Source organism: Pantherophis guttatus, chromosome 1 (assembly GCF_059756535.1).
Source record: "Pantherophis guttatus breed Tessera chromosome 1, ASM5975653v1, whole genome shotgun sequence".
In the NCBI taxonomy this organism is placed as follows: domain Eukaryota; kingdom Metazoa; phylum Chordata; class Lepidosauria; order Squamata; family Colubridae; genus Pantherophis; species Pantherophis guttatus.
This window is the reverse complement of record NC_142063.1, coordinates 121,863,763-121,889,800: the sequence shown is the minus strand read 5'-3', so window position 1 is coordinate 121,889,800 and position 26,038 is coordinate 121,863,763. Positions and strand designations below refer to the sequence as shown.

At 38.9% G+C, this 26,038-nt stretch overlaps 1 protein-coding gene across 2 annotated transcripts in view; it reads right to left on the bottom strand.

Annotated features, from left to right (window-relative positions):
* Window positions 1-5,953: 5,953 nt before the first annotated feature.
* Window positions 5,954-26,038, bottom strand: part of MARCHF4 (membrane associated ring-CH-type finger 4) — a 161,947-nt gene continuing 141,862 nt past the window's right edge. The window contains exons 4-5 of one of the 2 annotated variants that reach the window (XR_015731098.1): window positions 20,109-20,825; window positions 5,954-6,513 (exon numbers count right to left, since the gene is read on the bottom strand). Coding sequence is in view for 1 of the 2 variants with exons in the window: in XM_034421960.3 (XP_034277851.1) it covers window positions 20,464-20,825 (362 nt within the window). In the remaining variant the exon portion in view is untranslated. Of the gene's footprint in view, window positions 6,514-15,155; window positions 20,826-26,038 lie in introns of those variants that run through there. The other variant, XM_034421960.3, reaches the window with a different exon arrangement.

The window sequence follows — 26,038 nt, the reverse complement described above, 5'->3', positions numbered from 1 at the left end:
ACTTTGACAGAGCTTGTACAGTACTCTTGCACCCACATGTCCATCACATGATCCAATCAGGTCACCATCAATAGCCCAAAGGAACGAACAAGTTTGCGGTCTTCTTTCTCTTCCACACATGCCACACTTCAAAGGACCAGGCAGCAATATTTGTGGTTTTTTTCCTCCCTTCCCTCCTTTTTTCATTAGGATCCTGGGAATTTTTGTTCTCCTGGAACCCAGAAAATAGCAGTACTTCAAAGCAAATCAGGATTTTCATTCTTTGCTCTCAGTATTTCAAGTTAGCAAACAAAAACAATAACATAGGCATTCAAATTGGTTCCGTAAATTAAGCCAAGACAGTTAAGGTGTTTATTTAATGGAGTGCCACCACTCTCAACAGTCAGATGGGAAAAATTATCTATTGATGTCTTATTGCTGTGAATCCTTCTCTTGGAGTTCTCATTTGGAAACTGGGACACAAAAAACACTTGTAATAGTGTGTTCCTTTCCTTTTTTTTGCCAGTCATCTCAGAAAGAGAAATTGAAGATCTATCTCCAATTACAAAAAGTGTGAATGAGCTGGTTAGAACTTCCAGCCATCACAACCCTGTTCTGGAAGCATTTCTATTATGGTTCATATATTATAACAAACAATTTTCAAGTTAACTCCTCAATAGACCTCACACCTTGTGGCTTACTTAAGTGGAAAAGCTGAAATGTGAAGACAGTTCTGATCTAAATGCTTTGAGATCCCAAGATTAACTTTATTGAGATTGATGTATGGCTGGTATGCTGAGTGGGGAATACTGGCAATTCTTAAAGTTGCCAAAGATGGACATCTCTGCTTTAAATTCAGCATAGAGTCCAATGCAAAAAAGACTGTCCCATTTTCTGTGCTTGCACCCTCGTTTGAAACCTTTCCTTTAAAAACTGTGGTATTCATTAAGACTTTTATTGATTTTTCTATTTGGTAATTACATTTGAAGGCTACCTGATTTCAAAAGGATATAATCTGTTTTTCTGAGCTACTTATTTCACTTTTGTGTCAGAAGCAAAACTGATAAATAGTAACAGTAGATGGTAAGAGACAATGTGCAAGAATTGTGTTTTTTCTGGCAGCTCTATTTCATGTTCTTTCAATTTAGTAGGAATGTTTAAACAGGAAGAAAAGCTACTCCACTAACTGTTGCTCTTATATCGTCATAACGCTCTGATGTTTTCAAATTGTTCTGGAGAGTTTAGAAACTCCAGCTTAACCCTTTTGTTTTTCATTGACTTTTCCAAATTATTTGTTTATATTTTTATCCTGTCTTTCATTCACTCCATCCTTCAGTTTTTCCATATAACAACAATCCTGGGGGGAGAGAGATGGAAATTAAACCACATGAATTGTGAAATAGGCTGGTTGATGGAGGCTCTGTGTAGATGAAGACATGGACCCCATGACTTTAAAAAAACACCCACTGGCTCTTTTTGGGATGGCAAAGATTCATTGGTAGGTAAGACTTTGGCAAATTCCTGATTTGATGTGACACTTCTGTTTCATTGTGTCACTTTACATTGGATTCCTTGATATCTAGTTGGTTGAATGAATAATATTGAAGTATAGTCTCATTTAGTATCAACAAAAAGGAGCTTTAACTATAAAGCGACTTGCATTTCATGAACTCTGCCCTTAATTAAATCCAAGTGCTAAAATACATAGAGACTCAGAACAGAAGCTAAGTTTCATAACTCATTTCCCGAAAAGGAATGGTGTAGCTTATTTAAAGTTGATCATTAAAATTACCAGTGGGTTTACGATAGAGCCACAGAAAGAGAGGGAGCCATTCAATTTGGACTGGGATTGTGGAAAAAGCAAAAGACAAAATACATTTACACAAATAGCCAATTTTGTTTACCCCTTGGAAGGGCATATCTACATATCCATACTTACCATTTAAACTGCTTCTGTCTTGTACTCATGCTGGCTTGACTTAAACTGGCCTAAGAGATCCTTTGGACACAGCTTCCAAAGCATTCAGTCTAGACTGCAAGGTTCCTATGACCTCCTACAGGGTAATTCTTCTGCTGCTGTGCCTTCCTACCTTTGTATATCAGGAAAACAATAGTCACTCACTTTCTTTCATATAGGCAGGTCTTCTTGGATGTTCATATGTTAATCTGTGTTTGCAATATTAGTATGTATGCATGCAATGTAAAATTTATACTTTATGTACTTTTTTGTTATTGTTTTATCATTTTAATGTTTTAATGTTTGTAATCCACACAGTTGCCCCTAGACAATACTAGATGGGCAACACATAAATCTAATAAATAAATATTTACAGAATTGCAGTGTCAAAATGCAGGTGCCAATAGACCAAACAAGCATTTTGCATTTTTCTTCTTTCCAGCATATGGCTCTTATTGGTTCTCTATTCTCCTCCCTCCAGCATCAAGGTAAGAAAATAATATGGTGGTTAAGAGTTTCCACAAGGGTTCTTCCATATTCTACAACATTGCCTTTGAACAAATTATTAACACAGCTGCCTGCAATTACTGCTGGTTCGAATCTCTCCAAGGCTCAAGGTTGACTCAGCCTTCCATCCTTTCTAATGTAGGTGAAATGAGGACCCAGTTTGTGGGGGCAATAAGCTGACTTTGTATAAAAATATACAAAAGTATGAAGGCTATTGTTTAACGCATTGTAAGCCACCCTGAGTCTCCGGAGAAGGGCGGCATATAAATCAAAATTAAAAAAAAAAAAAGATAAGGGTGCCCCTGGAATGAAAAAAATATACACTGCTCAAAAAAATAAAGGGAACACAAGCAGAAGACATCCGAGATCTGAATGAATGAAATAGGCTTATTAAATACTTTGTTACATACAGTAGTTTGGTGTTCCCTTTAGTTGTTTGAGCAGTGTATAAACTACTGTATGTAGAGAACAAAATATTTAATAAGGCTATTCCATTCATTCAGATCTCGGATGTCTTCTGCTTGTGTTCCCTTTATTTTTTTGAGCAGTATATATGGAAAGCAGACACATATATCACTGCATCCAACACCTTGCTATCGGTAGCATAAAAGCAATCTCCCAAAGCATTAGAAGGCCAGAGAAGAAACAATGGTTGGAAACTAATCAAGGAGACAAGCAACTTGGAATTAAGGAAAAGCTTCCTAACAGTGAGAACAATTAACCAGTGGAACAGCTTGCCTTCAGACATTGTGGGTGCTTCATCACTGAAGGTTTTAAGAAGAGACAGGACAGCTACTTATCTGAAATGGTATAGGGTTTCCTGCTTGAGCAGGGTGTTGGACTAGAAGACTTCCATGATCCTTTCCATCTCTATTCTGATTGGCACCCTTGGGCAATGCTCAAGCTGAGCAATCATACTGGGAAGCCATTGCTTTGCTTTGCAGGAGAAGATTATACAGGTAGAGAACCTACTTTTCCTAGACATCTGAGGTAGAAAGCTCTCTGAGCTGAAAGGCCCATATAAACCAAAGAGCTAATTAAGGAGTAATTAAGGCTCTTCTATTCATGCAGTTTGATTGCCTGCAAAATATGGTTCATAGGCCAGCCATATAGACATATATCAATTAATGCAATCAAATAGTGCATTGGCAATGCTGCTGCAGCTCAGAGTATCTCCAGCCTGCTTTTTGCCTACTCTGCTAAGTAAGGAAACCAGTAGACATCATGCAATCTCTTGCAATTAAGCACTTCTATATCAGGTTCCTCTATCCTAAGTTAGAAGATTAATTAATTACAACAGCAAATGGATTACAAGGGCCTCAAATGCTAGTATAATTAACTAATTCATTATCCTGCTCACTTATACAGTGACAGCTCTTAAAGGTCATCATTCATTTTTATGCCTCCCTTTATCCCTCCCATATCACTATAGTTTCACCTCTATAGTAAAAGTTAAATGAGGAATGTTTTTTATGCCATATAAACTTGTTCAATCTGAAGGGATCATCACTGAAGATATTATCCTTAACAGCAAATATTTTGGATCAGTATCCTACGGTACTTTTATTGCCTTTTTGCTTTGCCATGATTTCCCTCCAAGGTATCAAAGCTGCTTTGAGGTTGTCCTTGGATATTGTGAGAAAAGAGAAAGCACTAGTACATTAGTGGACATTACTGCTAAGGATGATTTAAGAATCATTATTTTGAACATGAGCTGAAGACAAGATTTTGGACACAACATGGAGACACTACTACAAGCAGAACAGAAGAAATTACAAAATATGTTTAGGCCTTGGTTAGAAGCAAGAGAAGAAGAAAAAATAATCCTTGGATATGTACAATACATGTCTTTGGGAAAATGGTACCCAAAAATTATCAAAATGTTGCTTGAGAATCTCCCATTATATTTACAAATATACAGTGTATTCCTTGTGGCTCATTTTACTGCAAAATTCTGGAGTCCAATTAATATTTTTTTTTCTCTTTATCAAATGGTTGAGGAAGCCATAACATGCTAAGGGTCATAGAAAATAATTATTTTATCTGTTAAATGCCACCCAAAAAAAAAAGAGGCAGAGAACAATTCTGCAATAACTTCAAGTCATTGTGAAGACTCGTTTCTCCTGATTTTGAGTCACTAATTAGAGGAGAGGACATGATAATAAGCTAATTGTAGCATGACTTTACATGATATAAAACCACTTCCTATGACTCTCCAAATGGTGATACTCACACCTATAACTCTGAATGGCAGAGTGCCAGAAAACAATTATGTAAACTCTTTCAAACAAATTCATAACATTGAAGCAGGGCGGATAGCCTTGGTTTTTTTTTTTTGGTGAACTGGATTAAAGGAAATTAAGACAAAACTAGGGGACTATGGCATCTTAAAATGGTGCGGCATAAAATCTACTGCTAGCTCAAGGCAGTTGGTCATTGATGAAGGAGTCTGGGAGGTGTAGCTTTTAATACTGGATAGACACAACTTCCCCATTGCTGAACTGAAAGCAGATTTAAATCTCTCTTTACCTGCCAATCTCATGCTTTGCTTTATTACTTTGATTACTTTGCAAGAATGGGCTAGGCACTCTGGTTTCTAAGCAGCTTCCTCTAATGGGTAATACAATGAAGTAGATGTAGGACAAGTGAAACTCAAGGAAGATTACATGGGTGCAATAAAAGAAAGTGTCTTCATCAATGTGAATGGATATAAGGCTATCAAGATATGCCAGGGAAAACGTTAAAAAACATTATTTTTTTAAAAAAGGCATTGGTTCTGTGTCCTCCCTCCTCCCAAATGCATACCTCAGAAGGTGGCAAATCATTTCAAATTGGGTCAAGGCAAAGTTGCCTACTGCTATCGTAGGTTCTGCACATACTTTGCATGCAGAAAGATGCAATTATATCACCCCATCACAACCCTGTTAAATAATGTTATGTCAAAAAAACTGGGACATTACTGCTTAAAATAGTGGTAAGGAGACATCACTGGACTATAACGAGATAATTTAATAAACAAATGCAAAATAAAACATCTGTACGAACCAATGATCCTTTCTTAGACTATGCAGGCATTAGCTCCACATCTATTTGTACTTGCCTTTGTATAAACCCTGGGGAAATTGTCATCAAAGGCAGTTCTACAAACTCTTTTGTAACTGATGCATATTAACAAAAAAAATAAATAAATCAGATTTTAAATGAGCAGGGATGGCAAAAAAATAAGTAAAGAAAAATAGATTTCTATCATGCATAACCAACCAGTCCCTCAAGTGTAGAGTTCAAACTAGTTACTTTATTATTCTCCATCTATAATACAGGAATCTCCTCTGATCAGCAGCTTTCACCTTGGAAAGACCTAGATAAGGTCCAAAGGCATTTGCGGTGTGTGTGTGTGTGTGTGTGTGTGTGTGTAAGGGGCGTGTGTGTGTGTGTGTGTGTGTGTGTGTGTCAGACTCAACTTTCTGACTAATGAAACCAAAATAAGTAAACAATCTCAGGAGCTTTGAATTCCGTAAAGTAAAACTTTATTGGATATATCATTTTTGTACTGAAAAATCAAAACCAGCTCTGGTTTTCTCGCAAAAATGCTGATTGTTAAATGATAGCTTCCCTTTTCCCCATTCCTGGACGATCGCATTGTCCAATTATGGGACATCCTTTTATTATGGGAACAATCCACCTCCTTCTCAAGCCCCTGCAGTGGTGACCTTCATGGTTTCCAGGCTCTCACGATCCGTGCACAACTTCTCAACACTCCACTTCCCCCTTCCCTCCCCCCAGTTCAATGGCAAAATTGTATAGCAATGAAGTTTGCAGAAGCAAAGCAAAGGTTCAATCTTGACACAGGCATTGCTCCCTTGTGTTTACATAACGAGTCCAGACTAATTCTCCACTTGAGCCCTCTTCTTGACTGTTGCTATCCAACAATTTCACAGTGTAACGTCACAGAGATGTGGTGGTGGTGGGGAATGTTGCTCTGTGTTGTCTTTTCTTTTTCATATATTAGAACAGAACCTTCACACATGCCAGAATATCAATTACGCTTTTCTCCTTCTTGAATCAGGAGCCTGACAGGAAAGCAATAAATTCACATGGTCAATAAAGATTTGAGTCACTTCCCCAAGTAGCTTATTTGGAGTGATAATACAGCAGCCTTTTCTATGAGCCCTCCTCTGTTGTCCCACAGCTATCTGGAAAGCTACATCTACTCTGACTTATATGTTTTTTTCTTGAATGCACAAATTAAAATTTGCAGAAACTAAATTAGTCATTGGTATATAAAATGCTGGGAAATTTTTCTTAGTGTGGCCATTGTTCGTGTTCTTCCAGAAATTAAAATGTGGTTGTTAATGAATGCAGAATTAATTGTGTATGAGATATAAAATTCTACTAATTGTAAAAGGATAAATGCCTGATGTGGCATCAATGAGACGTGGTTACCTATTTGTCAAAGGTAAGTAAAAAAGCCATTGGGAAGCTGCCTCTAAAGCACAAAATTGGTATCAACACAATACAGATAACAGCAGAGTGAAATGTGTAGGGCAGGACTCATACTGGGTGTTGTAGTCAAAAGAAATAACTCTGGAAAAATAACCTCAGAAATCTGACTCTCAACCTTGCTAGCAATTTCTTATTTATGTGATTTACCATCAGGATGAGCCACAGAGAGAGTGAATGCATGTGAAAATCAATACTAAGAGGGGGAATAGAAAAATGGAGTGCAGGAGGAAAGTATCAGTAAAGAAACAATTTCTTCCATGAGGAAACTGTTGATGAAGCTCTCCATCCTGGTCTACCTATTCCATTAGTAACAGAGATATGTAGAAAAGTGGATGTGGTTATTCATTTGTGCTTGAGATGACCCTTTTGTGTTAATCCACTATTTGTGGTTAATGTCTCATAAATAAAAAGATTTAACAGAGAGGAAATGCAAACATTATTATTAGCTGAAACTTTTCTGCATATTTCTTTCTATGTCTTGTACAATAACTTCCGCTCTGCGTTATACTATCAAAGTTAACAATGTTTACTTTGTCCAGTGTTCTTTCTTCCAAGCAGATGATGATAGGAATACTAAGTAGGGCATGAAGGCAAAATCTTTCCTATCTCAACTATAAGTCTTCAGAATTGTCATAGTAGCAAGGCAAAGGATGTTCCTAGTACATTCTTACTACACTTCTGATGATATGATACTTCTGTTAATTTCTTATTCTCACATTCAACTAGAGACAAAAATTGACCTAGACACATAGGTCCATCAATCTAACCATCTCAACCTCGGCCTTCCCTTTCTCCTTTTGCCTTCAATCTTTCTTAACATCAGAGTCTTTTCCAATGAGTCCTTTCTTCTCCTTTCGTGGTGGCACAATCCTTTGTACCAGAAGAGGTGGATAATGCTACTAGAACTCATTTAGCAATGTTGAATGAATATCTTTGTAACTCTTCTCTAGAATATGGCCAATCATGTGAAACTGACAAAGCTGAAAATGATAAGAGTTTCATGTTTATTTCTCTCTGCTTGGCTACAAACCACGTACGAGCTCTGTGTTTTGATATGTTGCATAGAAAACACCCATTGGTCTTTCAAATATATCACAGCTAAAGCATAAATAAATCAACTTGCTTCTCAACACTGCCAACTTGAGGCACAGCTTCTGGACTTTAACTTAATACCTCTGGGGCTGCCACTCAAGAGTCTTCACTATTGTTTCTGAGAGCTAAAAAGGCTGAGGAAAGAGATAGATAATATAGGCTTCCAGCCAACCAATGGAAGAGCAGAAAAATTGAGGCATTAGCCAGCACCCTTATTTCCTTACTATGTTAGCCTTCCCATCAAGACAAATTTGGACAGGGCAATAAGGCATCAGGAAGAAGTGGGAAAGCCTGGAACTCTGCTGGGAATTCCTACCAATGGGAGACCCTCTAGGCCAGGGCTGTCAAACTCCTGGCCTGTGGGCCAGATCCGTCACGCACTGGCCATGCCCACACCCGGTTTAGCAAAAGGGAAAAAAGTTCTGATACATCATGTGACCCCGCCGTGACAACGTGAGTTTGACACCCCTGCTCTAGCCCACAAATCCAGAGGAAATGCTACAAAGCCTTTACAATGGCAGCTGAAGCTTATAAGTTCTATTTATAAAGACTTCAGGCAGGTCTAGAGCTGCTTTCAAAATAGCACTGAAAAAGAGGTTTCAACTAAGCTAGCTCAGGATGTTGGGAGAATCGGTAGAGGAAATTTTGAGTAGTTCGGAGAACCGGTAGTAAAAATTCTGACTGGTCCCACCCCCATCTATTCTCTGCCTCCCAAGTCCTAGCTGATCAGGAGGAAATGGGGATATTGCAGTAACCTTCCCCTGCAACGCCCACCAAGCCACACCCACAGAACCAGTAGTAAAAAAATTTGAAACCCACCACTGCTCAGCATACCCATGTGACACCCTGCTTTCAAGCTGCACTGGTTGCCAGTGTGCAGAATACAATTCAAGGTATTGGTTTAAAGGCCCTACATGGTATGGAGCCTAGTTATCTGAGGGACCATCTATTCTGTGGTTTCTATTCAGCCAGTTGTGAGTCAAGAAGATCTCTGGGTTACATACCACTCCTTAATGGGGAAGTGTGACTCCACAGACCCAACTAATGGTAATGCCCCCACTTGTCTTAATGCACCAACATGGGGCCTGGATGCAAGAAACATGTGGCCGAACTAATAGCGCAAAGAATTCTGTCCACTTCCTTAAGAGTCACCAATACTTTTAAATTTTTTTAATGGAAGTAATTTCCTGGTCAAAAATACCAAATAAGAAAGCCCGATTGTTTTACAGGAAGTCATCTAAATTAACATACTCTTTTTATTTATTCCTATAAAAAAAAATTCAGGATAACAGGCAAAGCAAGGAGGAAATTTTGAAGGACAAGAAAGAAAATCTTGAAAAAGAACTTTTGTTTTGGGCATGTTTGTCTCTTGTCTTGGTTCATAATACACACTGTGTTTTATCCCCCAGGCTGTATTATAGAAGGAAAGAATACGTAATCTTATTTTGCTTAGGCAATTTGGAAATCCTTGTATCTTCTACAACACCCCAGAAACAAAAAAAGAGAAGAGCAGCATTGTATTATCAACCCAGATATGCTAAAAAGAAACTTCCAATCTTTCCTAGCTGTCAGTTTAGGAAAGAATCAATTATTTCAAGTTCTTCTTGAAGAGGAATAATTGTGAACATTGCCCCTAGCACCTCTTCCACTACTTTAGTTAGGAGAAGCAATTAGCCTATGTAAAGTTTATGAACCATTACAGACAGAGATGGGGACATCTGGCTTTTCAAAATTGTCTATTAAATTTGTTGGCAGATAAATCAGCTGGATAACTTCTCCAAATTTCTCTAAGGGAAGGAAAAGTCAGCCAACAAGAGGTCCAGTAAGGAGGAGGTCCTTCATAATGTTTTCTGTTGTGTTCATCTGAATCATGGGAAGCCAAAGGAGGCTGCAGACATTTCGAAAGGTTGAAATGTGTTTGAATATTATTAGTTCGGGTTGGTAATTAAGCTGTTGGTTTGAGCTCTGAGCTTGGCAATTTGTCTGCAAACGTTTCGTCACCATTCGAGGAGACATTGTCAGCGCATTTTGAATTGTGCTCGTCTGTCAGAACACAGGTCTTTAAATACCTGTTTAAATACTGTATTTAAATAGGTATTTAAAGACTTGTGTTCTGACAGCCAAGCACAATTCAAAACGCACTGACGATGTCTCCTTGAATGGTAACAAAAAGTTTGCAAACAAATTGCCAAGCTTGGAACTCAAACCAACAGCCTAAATTCGAAAGGTTAATGTACATTTAAAAGATGAGCTTTCTCATATATAACCAAATAAGTGCAAGGAGACCTGATTCTACCCCCACAAATTTCTCTGAAAAGTTTCTGAAAGCAAATTCTATTGCCAGGAATGAATGAGAACGGAGGGAAAAATTGCAGGGATTTTTTTTCTCACAACACCACTTTCATTTGCATTTTGGAGAATGCAAATGAAATACCAAACTAAGGTCCCCTTAAATGGTTAGCACATGTTTACGAAGACATTTAACTGGCCACTTCTGAAAGCCCTCATAGTGATTCACAGCCTCTGACATGAAGCTCCTGTTTGTCATCTTAACAAGACAAAGGGTTTGATATTTATAGGAGAGTGCTCCTGTTGGATGGCACAAAAGCGATGAGGCTGTCTGTAAAGTAGGGGCACATAAATTCATTGCAAGGAAAACATGCACATGCAGACATATATCGTTCGAACAAAACAAAAAAGACAGGGTGGTATCAAGAGATAGCATGTTGTGGGAAGCCCGGGAAGAATTCTTAATCCCCTTCTGCTCACAATTAATCCAGAGCCAGTTCCACAAGATGGGAAATGGATTTCTCAGAAAAGTATTTCAAGGATTTAATATTAAATCCTTACAATGCTTTTCTGAGAAATCCATTTTCCATCTTATGGGAACTGGCTCTGTGTTCATTGGCAAGAAGGTGTGTGTTCCCACGCTAATTAATAAATTACAAATAAATTAAAAAAAATTATAAATAAATAAATAATTTATTTTTATTTATTTAATAAATAAATACAATTTACAAATAAATTTATAAATGAATGAATTAATTAATAAATTACAAATAAATAAAATAAAATATAAATAAATAAATAATTCTCACAATGCCCCCTGTGGTAGGCAGCATATTATTATCCCTCTTTCCCGAGAAGGGAATGAGTTCAAGAGGGCAGACAAAGCTTTTGTCTGAATGAGGATCTGAAATTTAAACTAGATTATGGAGTCTGTTCCTTCCCTCCATAGTAAAATAGTGGTTAAGGCACTAGGTTAAAAACCAGGAGAAGGTAAGTTCCAGTCCTGCCTTAGACATGAATACCAACTGGGTCAGAGGTGGGTTTCAGCAGGTTCTGACCAGTTCTGGAGAACTGGTAGCGGAAATTTTGAGTAGTTCGGAGAACCGGTAAATACCACCTCTGACTGGCCCCGCCCCCATCTATTCTCTCCTTTCCGAGTCCCAGCTGATTGGGAGGAAATGGGGATTTTGCAGTATCCTTCCCCTGGAGTTGGGTGGGAATGGAGATTTTACAGTATCCTTCCCCTGGGGTGGAAATGGAGATTTTACAGGATCCTTCCCCTGCCACGCCCACCAAGTCACACCCACCAAGCCACGCCCACAGAACCGGTAGTAAAAAAATTTGAAACCTACCACTGAACTGGGTGAATTTGGGCCGGTTACTCACTCTCTCAGCCCACAGGGCTGTTGCTGTGAGAAAAATAGGGGGAGAAAGGAGTACTGAATATGTTCACCTCCTTGACTTATTTATAAAAATAAAGGAGGGATAAAGGTAAAGGTTCCCCCTGTCCAGTCCTGTCCGACTCTTGGGGGAGGTGCTCATCTCCGTTTCTTAGCCAAGGGAGCAGTGTTGTCCGAAGACATTTCTATGGTCATGTGACCAACATGACTATACACTCAGGCTCTGTGGTGTTATCTTCCCACAGCAGTGGTACCTTCCTATATGCCAACATTAATCTATTTGCATATGCATGCTTTCGAACTACTAGATGGCCAGGAGCTGGGGCAAGCAACATGAGTTCACCCCTTTGTGCGGCGCTTGGTTATCGAACCCAGGCTGTCAGCTTTCCAGCTGACAAGCTCAGCATCTTTGACCGCTGATCCATTGTGGCCCAAAGGAGGGATAAAAATCATAAAGCGATTGAATTTCAATCGCTTAAGTGAGAGACATAGATTTGAGTGTGCAACACAGATACCTAACTTAATATTTTATTTGCTGATCCATTACAGTGGTGGATGTGATTTCCTACGCCTAGAAATACCATACTCATCGAAACCCAGTGGTGAACTATGATGAAATAGAGCCCTGGTGGCGCAGCAGACTAAAGCACTGTTATTAACATCAGCTGCCTGCAATTACTGCAAATTCAAATCTCACCAGGCTCAAGGTTGACTCAGCCTTCCATCCTTTCTAAGGTAGGTAAAATGAGGACCTGGATTGTGGGGACAATAAAATGACTTTGTATAAATATACAAAAGTATGAAGGCTGTTGCTTAACGCATTGTAAGCCGCCCTGAGTCTCCGGAGAAGAGCAGCATATAAATCAAATTTTAAAAAAAAATGCTTTCAGTACCTTTAACTGGATGGGCAATGGCTCATGTTCTTACTTCAGGCATATTTTTCTTTTCTGATGGGGTTCATGCATCTTGCTAAGCCAATTTGTTTGACCATGATTTATTTAATACATCACGTAAAGCTGAGTTCACACATTATGATAAATTGTTTGGGAGGGGGGTGGTCACATAAGAAGCTAAGTCAAAATCAAACAAACCAGTTGTGGTATATGAACCAGGTCTAGATTTACACTAGCATTTTGTTTCTTTTTGACTTGGTTCACAATTTTTACAAAACTATGCTTTGTTTAACTAAGCTTTATTGGATAAACCATAGTGAGATGGCTGTGAACCAGGGGTGAAATCCAGCAGGTTCTGACAGGTTCTGGAGAACCGGAAGTGGAAATTTTGAGCAGTTCAGAGAACCAGTAATGGAAATTTTGAGTAGTTTGGAGAACCGGCAAATACCACCTCTGGCTGGCTCCAGAGTGGGGTGGGAATGGGAATTTTGCAGTGTCCTTTCCCTGGAGTGGGATGGGAATGGAGATTTTGAAGTATCCTTCCCCTGCCACACCCACCAAGCCACACCACACCCACCAAGCCACGCCCACAGAACCGGTAGTAAAAAAATTTGGATTTCACCACTGCTATGAACAATAGACTTTCAAAAATAAAATACATTTTAATTTTTTTTCTTTTAATGGTCAAAGCCTATCAGTGATCTCATAGAAGGTATGTGAGGGTAGATGGGTTATGGGTTAATCAGATGCACATACTGTATACATCTAAATATGAATATTTCAAATTTGATAATAGCAAGAATCTTTTATTGATAGAGCATACTTGAGAATACTCTGGCATACCAGAGTAAAGGTCTTTTAAAAGGACAAGATTTTTGCCATTTGCAAAAATAAAATAAAATAAAAATAAATTACCAGTAGAAGATGATTTTAATATACACAATATGTGGAAACAATATTTGGATGGCAAATTGCCACCCACAATATTGAAGTTTGCCTTGCGTCTTGGAAAAACCACCTGGATTTGACCAGCCCTGTGCAATATAGACAACACTGAACCAAATGAACAACACTGAAAAAATCATGATAGATATGCAGATGCCCTCTATAAGTGGGGCGTAATCCGGGGTGAAATCCAGCAGGTTCTGACAGGTTCTGGAGAACTGGTAGTGGAAATTTTGAGTAGTTCAGAGAACCGGCGAATACCATCTCTGGCTGGCCCCAGAGTGGGGTGGGAATGGAGATTTGCAGTACCCTTCCCCTGCCATGCCCACCAAGCCACACCCAGCAAGCTACACCACACCCAGCAAGCTACGCCCACAGAACCGGTAGTAAAGAAATTTGGATTTCACCACTGGCGTAATACCATCACTGAATTCTGACAGTGGGGCTGAACAACAAACTATCCAACATATAGTGACAAAGTGCCAAAATAGAGTCTATAATGGAGACATTCTGATTTCCTGGCTGTGACAAATGAAGCAAAAAAATAATATCTGTAAGCTAAACGTATGTTTATAACATTTTAAATTTTATATTTTTAGCTCGTTTTTAATTGAAATGTGATGTGAATGTGCCATACAATAAATTAATGACTGACGATGATGATGATAATAATAATTTCCAATTGCAGAGCAGCAACATAAACTTGTCAGACAGTGTTGCATGAGTTCCCCAATTAAAAGGCAAGAGACTATCTTACCCATAGTTAATTTCCTTGCCCTGTGGGAGAGGTTGCTCATAGTCCAGCCCTGGCATGAAGGAAAAGGAGTGTGAACTTTTAACTGGTACTCCCCACATTTTAGAAAATGCTGCCCCAGAGATGAGCCTTTTGATCAAACTGAGCAGGGTTTTTGATCTGTGTATTATGTACAAAGCATATTTCTCTCTTGTTTGCCACTTAAGATAATATTTAAGATATTATTTCTGAAGCAGAAAATTACTTCCTTTATGGTCTATTGAACGGAGTTTTTAAAGTCATTCAATATTCTAATATCGAATTTGAACTCAGTAAAAGGTAGAGTGCATAGGGATGAAAACAAGTTTATTTTAAAAAGTGACGTTCTTGCCATTTTCATGGGGAAAAACAATTCATTACGCTTAATGACATTATAGATATTAGTGACCATCAGATTAACTAGAATCAGTGTCCTACAGTATCCATTTCCCTAAGGAGTTAGCAGAAGTCCTCAGGATCTGTTTGTAACAACTGTCAAGAGAGGATAAATCCTTTTGATTCCACTTTAGATGGACCACTGCATTTAACAGCACATTTTTTGCAAAAAAACCGCTACCAATTTAATTGCTTTCTCTGTGGTAAGCAGTTGAAATCATACAGAGAGTCTTCCTGAATTAGCAATAATAGCTTTCTGCCATTCCATTCCCTCAACTGTCAAAATGCATCCCAAGAACAAATTAAAATGAAAAGTAGTTTGTGGCTTGTTTGGTAAATTTAACATTTCATAAAGTATTTTTTGACGAGATTTCCAAGAAACTACAGCTAGAGGGCTAAATTAAGAAATACAACTTTGGGCAGCTGTTTCACACCCTTTAATAATAGAGATCAGCTCAAGATACTTCATTATGGCAATTTGTCTTTTGGGGGAGGGGGGTTGTTGTAGAGTGTCTTCATGAATTGGTGACATAGTCTTCCCAGATATAGACAAACAGCTTCAAGTCTGTTTAATAGCAACTGACAATTATGGGTCCCCCCTCCCCATTGTATTCTTACAGATTTCAATAATTGCTGGATATGCATTGGTATTCATATACAGTGGTATCTCAGTATTCAACTGCTTCAAAATTCCTTAAATTTGGCTCTCAACGCATTTTGACGTAAAAATGTTGTCCCAGTACTCAGCCTTTGTTTAGTACTTGACATGCTGCTATAGAAAGAGGGGGATGGCTTTGGGGAATGGACAGGAAGTCAGCCATGCTGGGAAGGTTGCTGCTAAAGGAGGGGGACAGCCACAGAGGGCGGACAGGACATCAGTGGGAAGGTTGCTGACATAGGAAAAGGGACCGACAGAAAGTTCTTCCTGGCCGAAACAAAGGGTTACATAGTAAGCCATGTGGTTTGCTTAGGACTCATCCTGTTTAGAACCTATCTCACCTCCCAGAATGAATTAACACTCTGAGTACCAAGGTATGGCATTCTTAATGCTTTCTTTTGGTCTTTGGTGCACCATGCTGACTTTGATCAGGATGTTTATTACAAACGGACTTAAAATCCATCTTCAGCAATGTTTGATCCAGCTCCATAGAAGAAGGCTGTTATAATGAAACAGTTGCTTCTTAATAGGAAAGTCTTCCTTCTTACCTTGGCCCAGGCTGACATTTGGGATAAATGTGCCGGCTGTTATCTGGATGACTAGGTGTTCAACAGCAATTATGAAAGAACCACCATAGCAACACAGTCTTGTGATGTTTCAACTGCTGTTAAAATGCCTACAGGTAGTCCTCGACTTAAAACAGTTCATTTAGTAACCGTTCGAAGGTTCAACAACATTGAAAAAAGGAACTTATGACTGCTTTGCACACTTATGACTGTTGCAGTATTCCCATAGTCATGTGATCAAAATTCAGCTACTTGGCAACTGACTCATATTTATGACGGTTAGAGTGTCCCAGGGTCATGTGATCATCTTTTATGACCTTCTTACAAGCAAAGTGAATGGGAAAACCAGATTCACTTAACAACCATACTGCTAATTTAACAACTACGGCATAATAGGTTGAAAAATAAGGCAAACTTCACATAACAACTGTCTCGCTTAGTAACAGAAATTTTGGGCTGAATTGTGATCATAAGTCGAGGACTACCTGTATTTGCAGGGATGGCCAAACACTAACAAAAGAGCAACAAACATCCTATTTTACAAAGAGATTTATCTTAAACCAGAGTGAGAAAAAAACAATCCCTTCACACGTTTTACACAATTTGCACCTAGAATATTTCACTGTTTTCCATAGTTCCACTATTTTTTCAATACAATACAGTTCTTTTCTAATAATTTTGAGACTCGTTAGATAAGACCAGCAAGTGCTTTACCCCCAAAATACTTGGAGTACAATTATTTGTGCCTTTCTTCAAAAGCCCATTGAGTTCAACGAAACTGGCTTTTTTTTCACCCAACAGCAGGGCCTAAATCTTTTTTTGGAGGGAAAATCATGCAAAACATTTCACCCAAATTTGTGTATGTAATTTCTCCACAGTGAGAAAAAGTAGTTTACAAGTGATAGAATTCACTTTCTGACTACCTTTTCTCCTATCCAATGGAGAGCTTATACCAACTTAAAACTCTGAGTAATCATCTGATCCATTTGGATAGAACTTCTTTTAACTTCATCTGATGGTTAAACCACAAAGGAAATCATGGAAAGGTTCCATCGCACAACTATAAACAAGCAGACTATACAGGCTCATTTTAGGTGTACCGCGTGAAACATGATGACCTTATTGGTTTGGGACAACACCGTTAACAAAATTAACAAAAAAGACATAGCATTTCATTTGAGGCATATTTCACTGTGCAAAATATAGGGTTGCATAGTTCGTCATTCAGCATGAGTGTATCAATTGCCTTAAAGAATCACCCAGCTTTTTGATCTGATGCTGGGTGATTGCTCTTCCTATACTGTGGTCTAATTGCACAGCAATGGCTGAAGGATGCCGCAGGACAGCACAGATTATTAGTGTGAAAACTGTATTTTCAGCTGTGCAACAGCCCTTTTCATATGTGAATACCCCCAAAGTAAAACAGTGGAGTTTTTTAAAGCTCTGGCTTGAAATTATGGGGTTCCCCTCTTGCTCTCATTATGGTGTCTTAATATACACTGTATATTAATACAGTACTATCACTGCCCATTCCTGCTGAACTAAGATAGCAGTTCAGACAGGCGATCATTTAGCTAATATTAAAATGGCTTATTGTCTCCCATGGAGTATCAGTGTAGCATAGTGGATGAGGAATAGCAGGGATCAAGGAAAAATAGGACGTCTTCCCTCGACCAAAAAGCTCACTAAGCTAGTTGGGACCAATGACTAGCCTTCAGACCCATCTCTTGTATTTATTGTTTCCAGGATAAAATAAGGAGACACCTCTATCCCAATGTGTGCCATTGTGCTGCCAATACAGTTTCTATGCTAATGGCAGAAGAAAGATGAAATATAAATGCAATAACAAATAAGTTAATCGCTTTATGGACAATCTCACATTTAACAAATTAATCTATTACAATACCTGTACATTTGCAGTCATTTTCAGAAGTACAGGTAGTCCTCGACTTACAACAGTTTGTTTAGTGACCATTTTTTCACACTTATGACCATTGCAGCAGCCCCACGGCCATGTGATTTACATTCGGATGCCTGACAACTGACTCACATTTATGACGTTTGCAGTGTCCCGGGGTCATTTGAGACCTTCTGACAAGCGAAGTTAATGGGGAAACCCGATTCACTTAACAACCGTGTTACTATTTTAACAACTGCAGTGATTCATTTAACAAATGTGGCAAGTAAAGTCATCGAACAGGGCAATACTCAGCAAATTTCTCACTTAGCAAGATAAATTTGGGGCTCAATTGTGGTCGTACGTTGAGGACTACCTGTGGTTTCTTTGCAGCAAAGGATGAGAACTGGCAACCTTAGGAGTAGTTGAGTGGAAATGCCTTCAGATACTAAAGTAAAAAATTGCTCCAAGAGTCCTGGCGTAATTTCCTGATTTGAGCAGCAGGTAAACTAGATGGATTTTTAGATGACTTTCAGTTGTATGATTCTCTAAGCAGCCTTGCCATTGCTGTCTTGCTTAAATGATATTGCACTGGTCCCTGTGAAAGAGGTCAGTTTAGAATGGATAATCTTTAATGTTCCTTGCCCTCTATTTCACATGGACTATCCTTACGGCCAACAAAAGAATGTGTCTAGGCCACATCCTATTAAAATCTATCCAGTTCAATTGATTCTCCTCAGGAGGGTTAACCAGCCTTTTTTCCCCCTGTCAGTATTACAATCTAAACTGACTCTAAGGCAATATTAAAGGGATTCCTCAGGCCAAACTCTACAGTTATGTTCTTTATTTGGGGGAGAGGGGGGGATTGAGAAACATAAATATTGAGTTTTCCAAGTGATGTCACAAGCTACTATATGTCCAGGTGTTCACATGTTTACTTCGACGTAACTGCCAACCTAATGAATCAACTTGGGTGTATTACGTATATATATATACATATACATGTATATGTGTACATGTACACAGGCACATATACACACATATATACATACAGACATACATAGATGGTATATATTTATCATAATTCAAGGCAGCTTGTAGTGGCACTTGTGAAAATATATATAGAAAAATGAGTATCGTGGTCAATTTACTCAGGAGATAACTATCAATATACATCATTGATATCAATTTAAATAGGATGGCTTCCTTAGAACAGTCTGGCAATTGTATCTTAGTGAGAGTTGTGAGAAGGCGCTTAGGAAACTCTGACTTAATTCATAGAACTCTAGTCCTACGCTATACGCCATGATTTTTAACTATGGCTGATGGAACAGGACATTATGGCCTAATCTGCACACAGAGTAAGCCAGTGTTTCTCAACATTGGCTCTTTGAAGGCTGGCAGATAGCTGGGGAATTCTGGGAGTTGAAGTCCATACAACTTCAAGTTGTTAAGGTTGAGAAACACTGCATTAGGCCATTGTGTGTGTTCACACATAACCTTACGTTGAAGACAAACAAGCTGAACGCAATGAGTATATCCAGCTTAAATTAACTTGTCAGTGCAATCCTGAGCATGCTTACTTAGAAACCCCCATAGGCCAGAAAACAGGGTTGTAGTGTGGGTGCTTAAACCCACAGGGTAGATTAATCAGAACTCCAGTTTCTCTTAAGTACAACATTTTTGATGAAATATTAAATGGAGAAGATTGCAAAACAACTTAAATGGCTGCAGACTGAAATCCAAGTGGATTCCATCCCTCTTTTTAAACAAAAAAACAAAAAACAAGACAATCATAGGGAATTGCACCAAATTACTCATACAGCGAAAAATGAATTGGCTTTGCAGAAAATGGTTGAAAGGTTAAGTAGAAAATTTGATATGGGAGAAGCCCATTTCGACAAATTTCTAAATCAAATGTCCATGATGAATCATTCATCTGTATCTTGTGCTTTGTCAGTTGTTCATATGTTTGTGGTTCAAGTGGAGAATTCCCTCCCCTTCTCCTCGCACTCCCTCAAAGAGGGCTGCTAGCTGATTCTATCTGAAGAGGAAAATAGAACCAGCAGGGGCATGTGCTATGTGATAAAAGCCTGGGCAACATTATTTCCTTTTATAAAACAAGAGCAATCAATGAATTGCAATTTCAGTGTGAACATCCTGGGGCGCACAAGTTGGCATATGCCACAAATAATTTCGGGATTTGAATACTTAAACCTCTGGTTAATACATTAAAAAAAATACCCAGACATACCTTCTTTCCCTCTTCTTATATGCATGTGTTTGGGTGTGCAATTCTTTAAAATCTTACTTATTCCATTGTATACATGACAAATTAAACCTTTCTGCTCCCCCGTGCCCCTTTTTTGAGGACTTGGTCCTAGTTCACTGTTTGCAGTATATATTGCACTTCATTTCACAGCCAAACTTTTAACCTCTTTTTGTGCTGAGCGGCTGGTCTACCTTGCCCCCTCTTGGCTGGGGAAAGGCCTCTTGTGCTCCTTGTGCCACTTCAGAAAATGGCGCGGAGAGGGCAGAGAGCCCACATGCCACTTGCTTTTGAGTTCCTTTCCCACTCGGTTGCATTAAGGCCTCCTAAATACTTTAGCTTAGACTGTTGTGACTCTCATGACAAGCTCTCTGTTTGTGCTAGAATGGCTTCGCTGTTCGTTAGGCCTCAGATGGCTGAGTATATGCAAGATGGTATAAGCACAGTGATGATCAGACAAAGTACCCGTGGCATGGCCAGCTCCTCGGGCAACACTGTCTTCCGCAGCGGAGTTGCTAGCTGCGCCATTAGTGGAGGATGAATGGTTGATCTGAGAGGAATTTCGTTGATTGCTCCTAGACCCTGATTTTTGATCCTCCAAATCCTTTGTTTTGTCATAGTTCAAAACTTTCCACTGTTGATTGACTGCTTGCCACCTTTTAAAAATCCGGTAAACCGAGGGTCCTTCGTGTATTATGAGACCTGCAGGACAAAGAGTATATGGGTTAGTAAAGAAAGACAAAGGAAGAAGGGTCAAAATTTAGTGTATTTCTCCCTGACTGCTTTTTTTCTCAGCATGCACAGCCTGGGGCAGCCTTCCCCAACCTGAGCACCCTCCAGATGTATAGATTTTAATTCCATAAATTCTTAGCAATGGCTTTTCTGGATGGAATAGAAGTCCAAAGTTTGGGAAGGTGTTGAGATAGGGGAAGCTGTGCTTAGAAGCTTCTCAGAGCATAAATCTCCCAATGTCATTATTTGGTAAGGTAAGGTTTGTTGCATAAGTGGTTCCCAAAAGAAGATTCCTAATCTAATTCCTAATGCTCATAATCAAAAGACATTCAGCAGGAAAAGATGCATGGTTCCCTGGAAGAAAAGGAATAAGAAGGAATGGATGTGGGAAAACACAGTAGGGTTACATATAATAGACAATATCATCTTTCTTCTATATAATTTCATGAATGAAGTAGAGTGACTTCCAGTGCTTCCTTGCCTGGAAGCAACCAAAGTCTTAATTCTTTGTATTAAAATAATGAAAGCGTATTGCAGAACCTTGAAAGCATATTAATTGCCTAATTGCCCTACTAGATCAGATAAAGTTCCCTCTAGATTATCATTTTTTTTCTTCATACAACAAAATATCTCCTGGCATTCTAAGTAAGGCATTTGTTTTCCAACATTCAGTATTCAGAAGAACAATGTTTCTACATAAAGGAAGCCCTTTATATTAAATTCAGCCATTATTTTTTGTAGCTATAATGGTGATTCCAAAAGAACGTGGGCCAAGAGAAGGACACATTTGCTCCAATTTTTAAGATTAGTGATTTAGCTTTAACCCTTCACCAAGTTATGGATTTACGACTCTTGTTGGCTTTCTTCAGAGAAATATATGGGTTACAAGCCTTAAAGACTTAAATAGATTCTCATTCCATAATCCCTAAGTGAATATACAATGTACACAATATATTACTATTTTACTACCTAGCTATTTTTTAAAAAATTGGTCATGAAACAGTACTTTGCTGCATAGTTATATACAGGAGAAGTGATAAAAACTGCATCATAATCCAAGCTCCATGACATACAAATAAAAAACTGGTGTTTGTGATGCCATGCCATACATTTTATTGTATTTTAGCTATCTCGGTTTATAGGGAATGTGCTTTGGTAAAATGTAAGTAAAGGCTTAACTAGCCTGAACTAGAACTGGGAGTGAAGGTTAAGAAAGAAGAGAGAAAAAACTATAGTTCGACAGAGTAAACATACTCAACAGATCCTCTGAATAAATGACAGACTGAATATAATACCTTCTTGTACATATCTAAGGTACTATGTTAATTAGAAAGAATGGGAGAGGTCAGGAAGTGGTCTCAATATAAAAATTATTTTATACTGCAGAGGTGATAATGACATTTTACACTATATTTATAAATCTCCAGCATAAACTGAGAAGAGATTATGCCACCAAATAAACTTGATTTTGCTTATGGTCAATTTAAAGAGTTTAGATATTCATCACTGGATTAATGCCCCCCTCCAAAAGTATTTTTTCCCCTCAGAATATAATTTCTCAGGTCAGATTGTGATTGTATGTTGTTTTGTTTTATAAAATTCTCATGTTGTTACATCTACACTCTTAACTTCCATCTCTTTCCTTTGGAATATAGGATGATTATATAATTAACAGACAGAATTACGCTTTCTGTGTATGTAGAAACAATAGTAGATTTCTTCCCAAATTCAAAGTCTGTAAATAACCTAAGGACTCCAGAGGATGGTAGAAGAAAGGAATACCTGGAGGAATGCTGTCCATGGGGTCGCAATGGGTCGAACATGGCTTCACAACTAACAACAACAACAACAAAATAACCTAAAACAGTATATAGTCAAATATGTCTAAAACCTAATTTTGTGAACCTACTCAAACAGCAGCCCTCATGATGTGCCAGAGTACCTCAAGGTGTGGAAAGTTGCAGTCCAATCTTTCTGGTGCTGAATATTTACAAATCAAAAAGCAGGAAACTCTACGGTCTATAAACAAAGTTTGCTGATAACAAAGAGAATAACTGAACTTCCTTGTGGCAAGCAGCACACAAAGGAATAGCAGCGACAGTCATCCTAAGAAGCAATAATAACCTTAATTCCTCCCAGTGTTCAACTACCAAAGCTTTACAAGTAACGTCATCTTAACTCCTTTCACAATACACAACTTCAGAATGCTGTGGCCACGTATGCTATGTGCTGCTCCTATACTTTCAATTTCATCTTTAGTTCCAGTACACAGCTGGCTATGTACACCATTATGTGCAAACAACTCAAAACACTTTCAGAGCTGCACAGTGGTAGGGCTTGAACAAAACAGAGAGTTTGTTAGCTGTTTTGGATTCCTAAAGGTTATAAAGCAGTGCCTGTTCTGAATGGTCACTCAGTTTATGTAAGCTCCATATCTATAGGGAAGCTGATTCTGCAAGAGACAGATGTACTATTTCAGTAATGTTTCCCTTAAAAGAAACATTTCAGAAATATTTCCATTAAGAAAAACAACACAGCAGTTGCTAAATACATCAGGCATTGTGTATTCCAGATAAGGAATATAAGCCATAATTCACAAAGATATCATCTGTCCATTTCCCATTCTGCTGAATAGATCCAACAGGTATGCATTTTAGCAAATCAGTTGTTCCCAGAATTCAAAAATTCATTTCAGAAGCCAAATACTGATTCTGAGGCAACATTCTATCTTCAAAATTAATGAGAGCATTCCTACAGATCAGTTAAGAGTTTGATAGGAAATTGTGAACTCAATTATTTAAATTCAAATACAAGTTCTTAAGAATCTGCTTTAGCAGATTATGGGTTAGATATTGAAAGTTCAATTTATTTTATTCCTAAAGCTTATCACAAATGTTTTATGTTTCTTTCTTTCTTTGTTTCACCTTCTAAACAAGCATATATGAATTCCGTGCAATTTATAATACAGCGTTGATGAATGGGTTAGTATATGAACTAAGCGCCTGTTTTCCCAGATAAATCAAGTTTCAAAATATTTACTAAAAGTGCAAAACATAACTTTCTTCTCCTTTGCCAGGATCCAAATTACTTATTGATTTCCTAGCACTCAGCTCAGGAAGCTGTAAAATTAAAAAGCAACAAGCGATGAAGTCGGCAGAAAGATGGAAATAATAATGCCAATCTATTTGCACTGTAAAAGATGAAGATTTAGTAAGGATATCTATCAGTTTAACAGTCATTAGCAAGAAGTTCCAAGATTTCATCAAAATAAGCAGCTTTAGCAAAACAGGCCTCAGATTTTCAACAAGTAACTGCGGCTTTTAATACTGAAACTGTGTCCAGATCTTTTTTTTTTAACCTTTTGCTTCAGTTATAGTTATCCACCTCCATCTCTATCATCTCTATTATTTCTATCTAACAGTCTGTGTGCCTAAAGATTTTGCAGGTGGTCTTTGATTTGCAACCAATAATTCAGCAACTGTTTGAAATTATGGTGAAGGGACTCATGACCAGTTCACCAAATTATAGCTGTTGCAGCATCCCTGCTGTCATGTGAACAAAATTTGGGCACTTGGCAGCCTACTTGCACTTACCTACAATCACAGGGTTGCTTCCACTCTTACCTCCCCCTCATCTATGCCCTTTTGGCCCCCTGCAATCTGCAGCCCTTGCCACCCTAGCTGACTTTCTCCATTTTCTTGCCCCCGTTTCTGACCAAGCACGTTTGGCATGGTCCTTCATGAGGCAGCTGCTGGGCACATGAGGCTTTCTTTTACAAGGTTGCATGTGGTGGTTTCCTCACAGGACCTGGGTCTCACATGGTTTCCTCATGGAGGGCCAGGGCAAGCGTGCCTCATCAGCAGTGGGAGCAAGAAGAAGACAACAGTCAACGGGGGCAGTAGGGGTCTTGGAGTGCAGGGTGGGGAGGGCAAATGTGACTGGGAGTAGAGTGAGGCACTTCCCAGATACTGTGGCTTTGGGTTGTGCTGATAGAGCTTCTTGGAGCATGGCGGCTTTGCACTGTGATGCTGGACTGTGTTGGGGCAGCTGAGGCTTTGAGGGGCGGCTGCAACGTTGTGCTGTGCTATGGCTCAGGAGCTTCTTTCAGGCCCAGACCCATGGTACACCAGGAAGCCTCTGAGCTGCAGCATGGCAAGCAACCCCAGAGCAGTGTGTTTCTAAATCTGCTTACTGCCCCACAAAACAAGGTGCAGGGTGGTCAAAAGGGCAGAGATGGTGAGGAAATAGGCAACTGCAAGGAGTTGAAGAGGAGGCAGTCTGTGAGAGAAAACTTCTCTCACAGTTTGCTGTGCCTATTGATTGGCTTTGATTGGCTTCTGGTTTGAATGTTTAAATGGGCCAATCAGCGCGTAGCTATTGACTCTAAGTTTCCCGGGCTTTGTAACTGACACTCACTTAGTATATAAGGAACTGCTCTCCAGCGGAAAACCGACCTAGCTGCTAGCTGCCTTCCCGGGTCAGAGACAAGAGCTGAAGTCTCTAAAGCCTCCTTCTGAGGAAGGAAGACCTGGGCTCCAATCGCATGGAGTGACTCCAAAAAGAGCTGAACAGACATTGCTGAAAGGGAGCAATAGATGACTACTGATATTCTTTTGTAGATTTTGTTTTGTTTGTTTTATTAAACTAGTTTGTTTTAAACCCCTCTAGCTTGTTTGTTTGATGCATTTGTAAGCGGATAAGGTTACGGTCTACAAAACTTCCACGACACAGTCCCTTACTTTGGAAGAATCAAGGCTGAAGGCTGGGAGGGATCAAGCCCGGATTGGGGCAGGTCCTCACCAAACAACTAATGGTATTCATTTAATGGCAGCAACAGGGAATGCCCAGATTGCCATTGCTAAGTGATGTGGTCTCATGACGTCACATTTTATGACTGTATCGCATAGCAATGGAAATTCTGGCTCTCACTGTAGTGGTAAGTCAAAGACTATCTCTCTACCTCTACCTCTATCATCTCTTTACCTCTATCTCTGTCCTATCATCTAACTACCCTACCCATATAACTTCAAGTTAACTCTCATATGACCATAGGAAGTGGTAACAGTAGGGAAGTGATTCACCATTGTTGGATATTATTTAACTTCCTACATTAAACTATAGCTCCAGGGTGACAAGGTCGTCTCCCACTGAATCCCAAAAACAGGTTTGACCCTGGGAAAGTC